The sequence below is a fragment of the Notamacropus eugenii genome, chromosome 5 (genome assembly GCF_028372415.1).
Source record: "Notamacropus eugenii isolate mMacEug1 chromosome 5, mMacEug1.pri_v2, whole genome shotgun sequence".
NCBI lineage: Eukaryota > Metazoa > Chordata > Mammalia > Diprotodontia > Macropodidae > Notamacropus > Notamacropus eugenii.
Genome location: NC_092876.1, coordinates 178916882 through 178929737, shown reverse-complemented (window position 1 = coordinate 178929737; position 12856 = coordinate 178916882). Strand labels below are relative to the sequence as shown.

At 41.4% G+C, this 12856-nt stretch overlaps 2 protein-coding genes across 13 annotated transcripts in view; both read left to right on the top strand.

The window, feature by feature from the left end:
- The window catches only part of PRDM10 (PR/SET domain 10), a 139108-nt gene extending 130203 nt beyond the window's left edge, over window positions 1-8905 (top strand). For all 3 annotated transcript variants that reach the window (XM_072611597.1, XM_072611596.1, XM_072611598.1), the window contains one exon: window positions 4801-8905. In XM_072611597.1, the coding sequence (XP_072467698.1) occupies window positions 4801-5010 (210 nt within the window). In that variant the 3' untranslated portion in view covers window positions 5011-8905. The remainder of the gene's footprint in view (window positions 1-4800) is intronic.
- A 754-nt stretch (window positions 8906-9659) lies between these two features.
- NFRKB (nuclear factor related to kappaB binding protein) overlaps window positions 9660-12856 on the top strand; it is a 42446-nt gene continuing 39249 nt past the window's right edge. For 7 of the 10 annotated variants that reach the window (XM_072611589.1, XM_072611586.1, XM_072611588.1 and 4 more), the window contains exon 1: window positions 9737-9895. The gene's annotated coding sequence lies outside the window, so the exon portion shown is untranslated. Of the gene's footprint in view, window positions 9896-12856 lie in introns of all 10 variants that reach the window. The other 3 variants (XM_072611591.1, XM_072611590.1, XM_072611583.1) reach the window with 2 other exon arrangements.

Below are 12856 nucleotides of genomic sequence, written 5' to 3'. Positions count from 1 at the left end.
TTTAATATTTAATTTTTATTTAAGTTTTGAGTTCCAAATTCTGTCTTTCCCTCCCTTCTCTCCCCCCCCTTCCTTAGATGGTAAGCAATCTGATATAGGTTATACATATGCAATCATATAAAAATATTTCCATATTAGTCATTTTATGGAAGAAAATTCTAAACAAAAAAATATAAAAGAAGGAAAGAAAGTGAAAAATAGTATGCTTCAGTCTGTATTCAGATGCCATTAGTTCTTTCTCTAGAGGAGGATAGCAGTTTTTATTGAGTCTTTTGAGACTCTCTTAAATCATTGTATTGCTGAGAATAAAGTTTTTCACAGTTGTTTGTTGTATAATGTTGCTGTTACTCTGTACAAAGTTCCCCTAGTTCTGCTCACTTTGCTTTGCATTTATTCCTATAAATCTTTCTAGGTTTTTTTGGAAAGCATCCTGCTCATCATTTCTTATAGCACCATAATATTCCATTACAATCATCTACCACAACTTGTTAAGCCATTCGCTCCTTGTTGGGCATACCCTCATTTCCCAATTATTTGGAAGAAAAGAACTGCTATAGGTGTTTTTGTACAAATAGATCTTTTTCCTTCCCCCTTCCCCTCCCATCTCCTTGGGATACAGAGCTAGTAGTGCTATTGTTACATCAAATTATATAGCCCTTTGGGCATAGTTCCAGGTTGTTCTCAGTGATGGTTGGATCAGTTCACAATTCTACCAACATTTGTGTGAGGACAGGGATTATCTTGCTGGCTTGTATTTGTATTCACAATGCTTAGCACAGGGCCTGACACATGGTAAACAACAAATTATTTAAATTCACTCATTTGAAGTATAAACTCTTTAGCTTTTAAAACCATTCACAACCTGGCCTCAGACTATCTTCCTTAGCTTCCCTGAACCTTACTTCTCCACCTGCCCTCTGAGATCTCGTGCAATTGGCCTGCTTTCTGTTTCTGACATATGATACTTCACCTTCTGTCTTGGTTGTTTTCTCACTGGTTGGTTGGTTGGTTTGTCCCCAAGCCTGGAGTGCGTTCCTTTCTGTCTTCTGTCTCAAAGGCTTGTTTTCTTCCTTCAGTGTGTAGCTTAGGCACCTTCTTCTGCATGGTCTTTTTAATTTCTCCTCTTACCAAGTACTATTTCCTCCTTCACAAACTACTTTAACTATTCTATATTTTTGTAGAAGAGGGGCACCTAGGTGGCTTAGTAGATAGAGTGTGTCAGACCTGGAGTCAAAGGAGCTGAGTTCAAATTTGGCCTCAGGTATTAGCTTTGTGATCCTGGGTAAGTCATGTAACCTTGTTTGCCTCATTTGTAAAATGAGCAGGAGAAGGAAGTGGCAAACCACTCTAGTATCTTTGCCAAGAAGACCCCAAAAAGGTGTCATGAAGAGTTGGATATGACTGAAAATAACTAAGCAACGTGTGTTTGTATATATGTTCTGTATGTGTATGCATATATATACACTCCCTCCTTCTCTTCTCCACCCCCCCCCCCCCATATTGTCTCTCTCCTTTAGAATGTAAGCTCTTTGAGATTATGGATTATTTTATCTTTTGTACTTGTATCCCTGGTACCTAGTACAAGTGCCAACCACACTATTGTTGTTGTTGCACTGAATAAACACTTTTTGATTGATTTGATTGATCACTACTTATGTCCTTGCCTATCTTGGGTATCAACTCCCTATTTAGCCATTTTGATTCTTTCTTGTCTAATCCAAAGGTCCTTTCCTTGGCAAGAAAACAGGAACAAAAATCAGAATTGAGCAGAACTATTTTTCTGTCATCTTTTTCCATTGTCCCATTCACCCTGAGCAGCAATTGTATCCTTCAGTTGAATTCAGCAAGTAGTTATAAAGCACTTGTTACAAGCAGGTGCTTGGGATAGTAAAGGTCAAATAAAGTGGATCCTGCTTTTGGAGAGCTTACATTGTATTTTAGAGGAAAACTACATGTAAAATATAGAAATCAAAATGTATGCCAGGTTATTTATTGGTTCTGGGGGACAGTCAGTTTAACAGCTGAACAGGTTTCAGAGCATACATTGGAAGAGTATGGAAGCATAGGATGGAGAGATGAAGCTGACATGGATAGTAATCAAGGATCAGGGTGGTTGTCAGGAAAGTCTTTAGTTAGCCTAGGACTGAAGGATAGGAATTCTGAATGGAGGGCCAGGGCAGTTGTACTTTGTCCTCCACAGTGGCAAAGGTAGTATTGATTTAAATATCAACAGCTGTATTTGACTATCAGATGCTAGGTGATGCAGAGGCTAGAGTGCTGGAACTATAGGCAGGAACACCTGAGTTCAAATACAGCTTCAGATGCTTACTAGCTGTGTGACCCTGGGCAATTTGCAAAGCCTCTGCCTGCCTCAGTTTTCCTCATCTATAAAATAGAGATCATAATAGCATAAGATGATAATCCCTTAAGATTATTATGAGAATAAATGAGATAATCTCTGTAAAGCATTTTGAAACCTTTGAGTGCTGTATAAATGCTAGATAGAGGCTTTGATTCTAATTTTGTCCCCTTAAAAAAAAAATAAGCCCAACCTCTAAGTTTTAACACTTCTGATGCAATTTTCATAGTACTATCCCACATTTTTGCATCCAGCCTTTCTATTACCTGTCCTTCCTTCCATCTTCTCTACATATCTTTGTTTATATCAAAGTTGATTGGTAAGTTCTCAGTTCTTCTCTATCAGCCTCTTCTAGAAAATTGTGGTTTTTCTTATTGGAATTGTTCCTTTGTGTCTTCAGCATTTCATTCCTTAGCCATTCCTATCCCTCCTAGATTAAATTCCCTTGCTGAATTTTAATTGATGGGTTGTTTCTTAATCTTCCTCTTAAACCATTCATATCTGTTCTCCCCAAATCTAAGATGCATGCCAGTCTACGGGCGCTTTCTCTCTTCTGTCATGTACTCTATGAGGGACTAGTTACTCCCATGCAAAACATCATTTGTGTATCAGCAACTAATTCTTCCCTGTTGGTAAGACTCTGAGTAATCATTTCCCCTTTTTGGTTCTCCCACATTATGAATGACAAGAGGTTTTTTGCTTCTCCTTTTGGAAGAGATAGAACTCCAAACCATGTCTGATTGTTTGAAGTCTCCCATCACTACTTCTTCTCTTCTGTGCTAGGCTTATGATACATTTCCTGAATTTCTTATCTTTTTCCTTTTTTTGGTCCAGGTGGTCTATAGTATATTTCTGTGACACAGTCACTTCTCTTTCCCCCTTATTTGATATTCACCCAAACAGTCTTCATCATGCTTTCTTCTTCTTCCCCCAGGTTTGTCTTTTTTTGTCATATGAGTATGCCTTCTTAATTATGTTATTCTCTACTGCACCTCACCTTTTCCCTATCTTCTTTCTTCACAATAAGGTATACTCATCCAAAGCCATATATCATGAATCCGATCATATCCAATCTCAGTGATATATAGATATGCACACCTATGTAAACTTAGCCCTTGATTTCAGTCATCTAGAGGGCTCCTATTGAGGAATTTCTTACAAAAGAAGATGGGTACTTTCTCTTGAATTTATTGTCTTTGTGTACTGGGGCACTGCAAAGTTAAGTAAAACTTGCCTGGGGTTACCAGCCTAGGTCATAGGATGTATGGATTTGGAGCTAGAAGGCAACTTTGAAGCCATCAAATCCATCTTGTACCCCTCTTTCTCTTCCCTCCCCCCATTTTAAAAATAAGGAAGCTAGCACAGATCAGTTAAGGTAGTGGTCCAGGGTCACATGGTTAGTATCTGAGGCCAGATTGGAGCTTTTTTCTTCTTGATGCTAACTTCAGGTCTCTATGTACTACACTACTTGGTGGTAGGGGTAGAATTTGGACTGGATTCTTTGACCTGCTCTCTGTGAATGCTGCTATTGATAGTGACTTTAAGGTCAACTTTGGCCACTTGTGATAGGACCTCTCATTCTCATATTTTCTTATATTTGACTGTAGTCTGAGTCATTTGTGCCTGCATATACCACCTATTTTTTTTCTCTATTGGCTTATTGTGACCTACAGCTGGGCCATATTACTTTTTTTGTCAGGTAGTTTCACAGATATTTTTCCATCTTGGTACCTCTTAATTCATTATATTATTATCTCTCTAGTTTTGTGCCACCCACAGAATTGATAAGCATCTATTTACCTTTTCATAATTGCTAATAAAAACCATGGTAATTTAATGGGGAAAGTTCTGGTCTAGGGCTTAAGAGCCCTAGGTTTAACTTGTTGATTATACACTTGGAATGAAGGAAGGAAGACTTCATCCTTTGCTAACACCTAACTAGTTCTATGACCTTAAGTCACTAATCCTTAGTTTCCTTTTCTATAACATGGGAATTGTACTAGTTCTACCTAATGGGATTATGGTGAGGATCAAATGAGATAATCTATGTAAAGTGCTTTGCAAACCTGAAATCACTGTAGATGTGTCAGTTATTATTACAGTGTAATGCATCTTTCTATATCTGAAGTCCTTCATTATATTTTATGCTATGTGTAAGTGCTTTTTCTAGTGATATCTGGAGGAGAGAGTGAGGCTAATGATGCAGGGTCCTTCCTCACTTAAATCCAATTCACTTGCATCTCAGGACGTTACTCTCCTAACGTCATTGGTCATCTTCAAGGATGAAGGACAGAGAACGACAGCAGCATGTCCGTGGCATTAACAGTCCCCTGTCTCAGGATCTCAGACCTATCACTGTGTCTTCTTGTATTTTTTTCCTCCATCGAAACTCTAGCTCTTTCCAAGATCTCACCCTCCTTTTTTCTCCTTTAATTTTTCAGACTCATTTTGTGATATCAGAAGGTCAGCCAGAAATAGAAGAAAAGCAAACCTCGGCCCTCTCCAGTGGAGTCCAGGTGGGCGTTTCACAGCCATCCACACATGCTGATGCCTTGGAGAGCCAAACGACTAACCCACCACAAACTACCCAGTATATCATCACAACCACCAATGGGAATGGAAACAGTGAAGTGCATATTACTAAAACTTAACCTTTGTCCCCGGAGTTGGAATCAAGCAGTCTCATCGTGTCTCCTGACTACCACTTAGCAAATCTCAGACTTGGAATTCTTTTTAATTTATTATTTACTCCAGAGTTTAAAAGCTAGGAGTTTTGAAGTTCTTGCTAGGAGGTTGACTTTATAGCTGCAGTCATCACAAAAAAGGATTTGACTCTTAGGACTCCATATACATACTGCCACGTATGTAATAGGCCAAACGTTTCAGGGAAACTGTTCAGAGCAGAGGAGTTTTGCAGCAGGAGAATATACAGAAACTTCGGCTTGTTTCTGAGTTGATTTTGGCACACTTTACAAGCCTTACTTTTCCTTTGTGGAAGTACTTAAATAGCGTATTTATTGTATTCATACCAAAGGAGGAAAAGAACCTGCCATGTTAATGGCTGTTGGCGGAACATGCCCTGAATCTTCCCAGCATTGATGCTACAAAACAAGGGGCATTTTGCAGACTTGTTAGAAGTCAGAGCTGCTTTACCTTCTGGTTTCAAGTCTTCTTCATGCTATAAACAAGGGAACCTAGTAAGCAGCAAAGATCAATTGGTGAACACCACTGGCTGATTGGTGGAAGTAGAGAAAGACTTGACAGTAGAGCCTTGAAGAAACTCATTTTAATTATTCTCCTGACTGTCTTTTTTCACTTCCCCTTGGAAAACCTTAGTTTGTTGGCAGTGTTCCAGTCAGCCTGTATCATCCCAGCTTAGCTGACTGGGTATCATAGTCTGCCCTGGTGGTACAGAGCCTCTCTTCTACCTAGCATCAGGACACTTGTCTTATTGCCGGGAAGGGTTTCCTGGAAAAATTAAGTCCAGTAGTAGTACTTTAACCCTACAGAAGTGCTTTGCCTTCCATTCTACAGTTATGGTTGTGTCAGGAAGGGAGCAAAGATAAAGGCAGAATTGTCAAAAACTATTGGATGGTTTTAAAGTGATTTCAGTGCCTTTTCAGTGCCCATAAGGATCCATTTCCTGGTCATTGGTGAAGGATGGATTCTTTCTTTCCTCATTCCAGCTGTACAATCAACTAGCCGTTCACAGAAATGCATCGCGTTTTCATTCTTTTTAGTGCTGTCTTAAAACGAACATTCATTCGTGAAGGTTGGAGGGAAAGTTGGCCGTCCTAATTTCCTACACATTTCACTTTCAACTTACTGTAATTCTTTTGGACCTTTTTATTGAATGACCAACTTTGGACTCAGGAAAAGTAAAAAATGTCAGGGGACCACTAGTAATAAATACATTAAGGTAATCACCAGGAAACACTTGATCACCTGATGTTTGCATATAGACTAAACTGTTATTTTTGACATGGGAAGAAAAATAAAAACAAAACCTGTGTCTTGATGACAGTTTTTCTTGCATTTGCTCCTGTTCAGGAGTCTTACTTGGGGTTAAATAGAATATGATATTGATAGGGAAGGGTGATTTTATTTTAAAAAGTCATTCCAGGAATTGTATGTATAAATCTATTTCTGAAATCAGAATGTCTTAGCAGTCCTTTGTGACACAACTACTGACAGATTTTGTGAATAATTATCCTTCAGTAGATTCTATATTACTTTACAGAACAGAGAAATTATACCTTAAAATGGAGGTAACTAAATGAAGCTGCAATTTGGTTAATTCCCTGTGACTTCTTGGGTATCTCTGGCACTACAAACTGTTAGAAAACTTAGCAACTACTTTGCTTAGGTCAAATTACTTGGTGCCACAGAAACCTTCTGAATAACAGAGAGTTTGGTAAATATTTTCAAATAACCTTGCAAAAATGTAGATTTATACTTACTCAATATAATTATTCCTGAAAGCTGAGGATTTGGTAAATTTGTAGAAATAGGAAGTCTAAGGTTTCTGAGGGTATCAGAGGTGTAGTATTAATCTTTTCAAATGGAAATATTGGGTAAATGCCAGTTTTGCACAGTCACACGAATTGAGTGATCACAAACACATGATTATGCTGTCTAGCAAGACCATATCTGAAGGTTGCAGACTTATTATAGATTCAATTTTAGGTTCTATAACTGAAGTTTGACCTTTCCGATCACTTACTAATTTTATTGCAAGCAGAGTGTTGTTTTTCATCACTTCCCCATCCCTACCCCCAAACAAAAAGTAGACATTTTCATTGGCTAAAATTGAAAACCGTCACTGAATGGTATGTTCGTTCTATGCCAGTTTTTTTCTTCTTCAAGTTTTAGATTACTCAAGCAAGGAGGAAAACATGTGGAAAGGGTCTTGTCTTTCTTTTACTGAGGTGCTTATCCTTTTGTGGAATCACAAAGGAATTCCAAACAATTTTGTGTATTATTAACATGTGGTGCAGGTGGCAATCAAACCAAATAACATTCCCTTAAGACCAACTCTTCTGCTTATTGGTCCATTCCAGTGGACTTAATTTTGAGAAGATGGGAGACAGAAAAAGACCTAGGAGACCCAGTTCAGAAAACTCTATACCCAGGATTTACATTGTAGCCACTTTCAAACCTTGACACTGTAGGAGCTGCAGTGTGAAAATTTAAAGGGAGGTTCCATTGGGATTTTGGATTATTTTCTTTGTTTAATTAATTTTGTGCCCACATGAATAAACATTTTCATCATGTAAAAAATACTGCTGACACATAAAACTTAGGGTTAGAACTTGTTTGAGTGATTTTTAAGGCCTGGGATGACCATACCAGGTACTTGTCATATGCATCCAAGGACCTAGAGGCTCTTTGCTTAACAGGATCTTTCTTCCAAGAACTGCTAAGACATCTAGGGCTAAATGGCATTTCACAAGATGCTAAAGCTGACCTACTGGTTGAAAATAACCCTGTCCTGTTATTTAAGCGTGAATGTTTATTGTACATTCGGTGAGTTATAGTGTTAATAGTCTTGTGCTATCCAGCAGGTGTAAAATTAATAAATATTTTTTTTTTTAATAAACGAAATGCTTTTTGTGTTTGTGGAGCAGTAACTGCTTTTAGTTAGAATCAGTTGCAATAGAACAGTTGCTATACCTTTTTTAAAAGGCTATTGGATTTGAGATTTTTTGAGTTATTTGCTCAAGCACAGACTAATACCCATCTGCCACGGAATTTCCCTGAAACTCAAAACATTTTCTATTCGAAGGACTACCAAACTACTGACAAAGATTGTGAACTTGGAGATTTGTAGTGAAATGGAAGATTGGGCTTATGTGGAATCTAGGCACCTCTGCCAAATTAGGTACTATTCCCAATAAAGATTTGGGATCAGTGACTAATTTGGATGGAGACAGATATGTTCAAAAGATATGAATCCTTATTTCACTCGTCTTCACCCCTAGCAAAACCATTATCCTCAAAAAATACAAGTACCAGTGTGCCTAAAACATCGTAAGCTACTCTCTTGCATTTGTTTTTTAAAATATTTAGTTGATGTTTTAATATTACTTATGTTTTCCTTGTAGTCTTCCCTCCAGCTCACATATATATATATATATATATATATCACATTTTATTTACAGTTTATTAAGCACTTTATATGCTTTGAGGTGGGTTGTACAAGCATCAACTCCATTTTACAGATGGGAAAACTGAGGCTTCAAGAGGTTGCTGCTTTGCTGGGTCATGCAGCTGGACTATGAAGCCCAAAAGATTTGTCTTTCCTGATCTTAGCTGTAAATTAAGTCTACAGTAGGGACTGGATGCAGGAATTTTGTATTAAACGATGCCCTAGAAACAGTTTGGGAATATAAACTTAAAGAACTTGGGAAGGAGGCTGGGTTAGCACTAAGCAGCCACGCATTTGTTCCCCCCTCCCCCCTTCTCTAGTTATGGCTCTATTAGGATGGAGTCAAGTGAAAAGACAATGAATGGATCTAATACATACAAATAAAATACTCCATAGCATTTTCTTTTTGCTTTGCCTGTGTTTGTTTCCCCTTAGCCTTTGCTAATGTTCCTTCTAACAGCTGGGATGGTGGTGGTTAAGGGGAGTGGGGATGCGAGGAGGTGGTAGGAAAGTCAGGAACTGGCAAAATAGCCCAGCTCTCGGAGTACAGTCAAGTCAGGCACTGATTACGTGCTTCCCTGCCAGGCGCCGTGTACAGGTAGCATGAGCCCCGGCGCCAAGGCAGGACCCGGGCTTCAACTGTGGTCGTCCGCGCCTCTCTGCCTCAGTTCCCTCATCCTGTAGAAGGCTGGACTAATCAGGCCCCTCTCAGCTTGTGTCCTCGCTTGTAAAATCGGTGGCTCTAGATCAGGGGTTCTCCAGCTGCAGTCCACGACACTGAAGAAAGTCGCTGAAATGATTTTGGCCATAACCGGCCTCCTTAACCCTATGTTTTTATTTCAAGCCTTTACAAACATTCCGAACAGGGGTCTGAAGGCTTCACCCGATGGTCAAGGGTCCCGGACACAAACGAAGGCATTTCCAACCCTGTGCTCGGCGCTGTGCTAAGGGCTGGGGTGCAAGGAAGGGCAAAACCAGCCGCTGCCCTCTAGAAGCGCCGCTCCGGCGGGGAGACACGTGTGCACAAGTAGAGGCGGACTGGACACTCCGGGAGGTAACCGGCTCCAGGCCTCTGGCACCTTAAACTTGGGCGGGGCCGTGTCGGGGGCGGGGCTGGCTCGGGGGGGGGCGGGGCTGGCTCGGGGGCGGAGTCGCCACGCCCGAGGACTGGCTGGGTGGAGAGCAGGAATTAGACCGCGACCAAACCTTGACCCACCGCAGAACCTCCCCTCCTCGCCCCGCCCACCCTGCCCCGCCCAGCCCCTCTCTTCCGGGCCCGGGAGCGCGCACGAAGGGGACGTCACGCTGACGGGAGCGAGCACGTCCGAGACCCGGCGGCTGCGGCCCTGGGAAGTGTAACCGGGGTCAGGGCTGTGGCAGCCGCCTAGGTGAGGCTGGGGGTGGGGAGTCCGGGGGGTGACTGGGGCGGACCCGGGCTGGGGGAGGGGAGCGCCCGGGGGGTGGGGGAGCTCCTGGCACGGAGGCCGGCGGGGAGCGCTGGCGGGTCGGTGTGGGCGTTGGGGGGGAGGGCCCAGGCTGGGCTGAGGTCAGGGTCAGGCACGGAGCTGTCTGGGCCTTCGGGGTCCGCCCCGCGCTCCCGAGTGTGGGACCGGGGCAGAGCCGGGCCTGAGGCCGCCCGGAGGCCTCGAGTTGGGCTGAGGTGCGAGGAAGGGGTCCTCCTCGGGGGGCATGTGTTTGTGTGCGTGCCCGCGTGTGCGGAGGTTAGGAGGCAGTGTCCAGCCGAGCGGACCAGAGCTCCACAGGTCTTGACCCTCCAGCCCGCTCCTCCTGTGGATCTCTTCAGTTTCCATCTTGTTCTCTTGTGTTGGGTCAGCCAGTGACTGGCCTGATGCCATGGATTCAGGGTTAAGCAGACGTCCCCAAAGGGAAAGACAGATCAGTATCGCGGATGAGGAGGTGAAGCTCCCCCGGAGAGAGAAGGGAAGAGCCTGAGACAGGCAGACAGAGAGAACCTGGGCGCTCCGACGCGCGGGGGGCGCAGCAGCCGTGTCCTTCCCTGGCTAAGCACCCCCAGTGTGCCCGGCACTTTCCCTCCTCCGCCAGGTGTTCCAGCGCTAGTGTCCTGAACGTCGTACTCCCGAATGGCATTTGTATTTAGACGTGTGTCTGCATGCACACATGTATTTGTACAGACATGTAATACGGAATGGGTGCCCGTATGTACACACACGTGTATGCCGGTGTTGACTGGTGTTCAGGGATGAACAGTAATCGACTCACGTTTTTTGTATCACTTTAAAGTTTCCCCATCTGTAAAATGGGAATGATAACCCCACATGCCAAAGAGTTGTTAGAGATGAAACTCAGGTAGTCGAGTCAAGAAAGGAAGACCTTTGTTTCAGCCTTGCCTTAGACACTGACCTTGGTCATGCCACTTTGTTTCCTCAACTATAAAATGGAAACAATACTAGCACCTAAGATCCAAAGTTATTGTGAGGATTAAATGACAATATTTGTAAAGCTCTTTGCAGAATTTAAAGAGCTCTATAGATAGTAGTTATTAACTATATACCAACAAAATATATGCAGGATAAATTGGTATAGTCTCAGAGGGACAATTCTAAAATTAAGGAGAATGGGGAAAGGATTTTTGCAGAAGGTGGGGCTTGAACTGAGACTTGAAGAAAGCCAGCAGGCCAAGATGAAGGGTGAAGGTGCCAGGCATTGAGTAGAGCCAAGGAAAACACTCAAGGACATGGAATGTTTGTGTGAGGAGTAGTAAATTTGAAAAAAAAAAAGACATGTAGAGGAGGAATGAAGTGGGAGAAGAATGGAAAGGTAGGAAGGGACCAGGTTATGAAGCAGTTTAAAGCCAAACAGGTGATTATTCAGTCTTGGAGGTAATAGGGAGCTACTGGAGTTTGTGTGTATGGGGTAATATGGTAACATCTGTGTAAGATCTGTTTGACAGCTCAGTGGATTAATTTGGAGTGGGGAGGGACTTGAGTCAGAGAGACCAATAAGCAGGCTGATGTAAAGCAGCTGTGTAAATGCTACTTATGTTATGCTATCTATATATTTATAGAGGACTTTCTTAGTTACAATTCCTGTGAGTATGTGAATGAATGAATCACTGTGACATACTGATACAAATAGAAGAGTAAGACAGCCCCTGCTCACATTCTGATGGGGGGGGGGGAGTAGGCAGTGAGGTAGATAGGGTAAGTATTAACTTTCTCTTACTGTGAAGAAACTGAGGCTCCTGGAGATTGTCACTTACCTAAGGGCACAGAGTAAGTGATGGAGCCATGAATCCAAATGCAGGTTTCCTAACTCCCCAGTTCTGGTCATTACCAGATACTGCCTCTCACCATGTGTCCTCTGCCCAACAGTCCTGGGCCAGCCTAGGTTTCCTTACGGAATAGGGTGCTGTAAATAGTAGGCATTTGGTAAATGTGAATAATAACTCACATTTCTATAGAGATTTCAAGTTTACAACATATTGTAGAAATGAATGAATTTGTAATTTTACATTAATCTGAAAAGTTATTCAAGATAGTTGTTTTATCTGAGTGTAGTGAAAAAAGTGCTCTTATTTTATAAATCCTAATCCAATATTGCTAGATAATTTGAAAATTGAAGAAATGGAAAATGCCTTCTAATAATCAATGTGTAGACAGCTAAATTGTTCAGAACAAAATATATTAATGAATCCAGTGTAATGAAATCAATCTCCCTATAATTCCAGTTATAATTGCTGTGTTCCAGTGTTGTAAAATGCATTCTTATAAGAAATCATATGAGTGCGTCACTGAAAATCTATACCACTATTGGAGAAACAGTTTTAAGTGCATGTCCACTAATGTGGGTGCATATTATATCTATATGATCATGATAATCAAATGGATTGATTGCTCTTATTAACCAAGAGCAGAATGGTGACTTGGCCTGTAATTTGCTTGTCAAGTCCTTTATGTGTTAGTGGATTGTGTGGTTTAATAAGATTACGGTGAGAAATTTCTGTGCTTTTTAAACATATTTTGAAGTGTCATGGGTAGAAATAATATTAATTGCCATAAAGAAGAGACATACATTCAGGGTCAAGGAGCAATTTAAAGACTGAATAGAACCCTGAAATCTTGATTGGAAGTTTTTTCTTTATCTAGCTAGCTGCTAGTTGACTCTATGCTATTTTCTATTTCCTGAGTGTAAGAAATAATTAATGTTGTAGACACCCAAAAAAGTGTTATGAAAGAGTTCTTGTTGAGTAGGACATTATACTTTATAGGACCACTGTCTTTGGTATTTATTTTCTGTAATGTTACTGGAAGTAGAAAACATTTCCTGGAGCTCTAGGAGTGATTGTCATTTTCTCACTGCAGATGTGT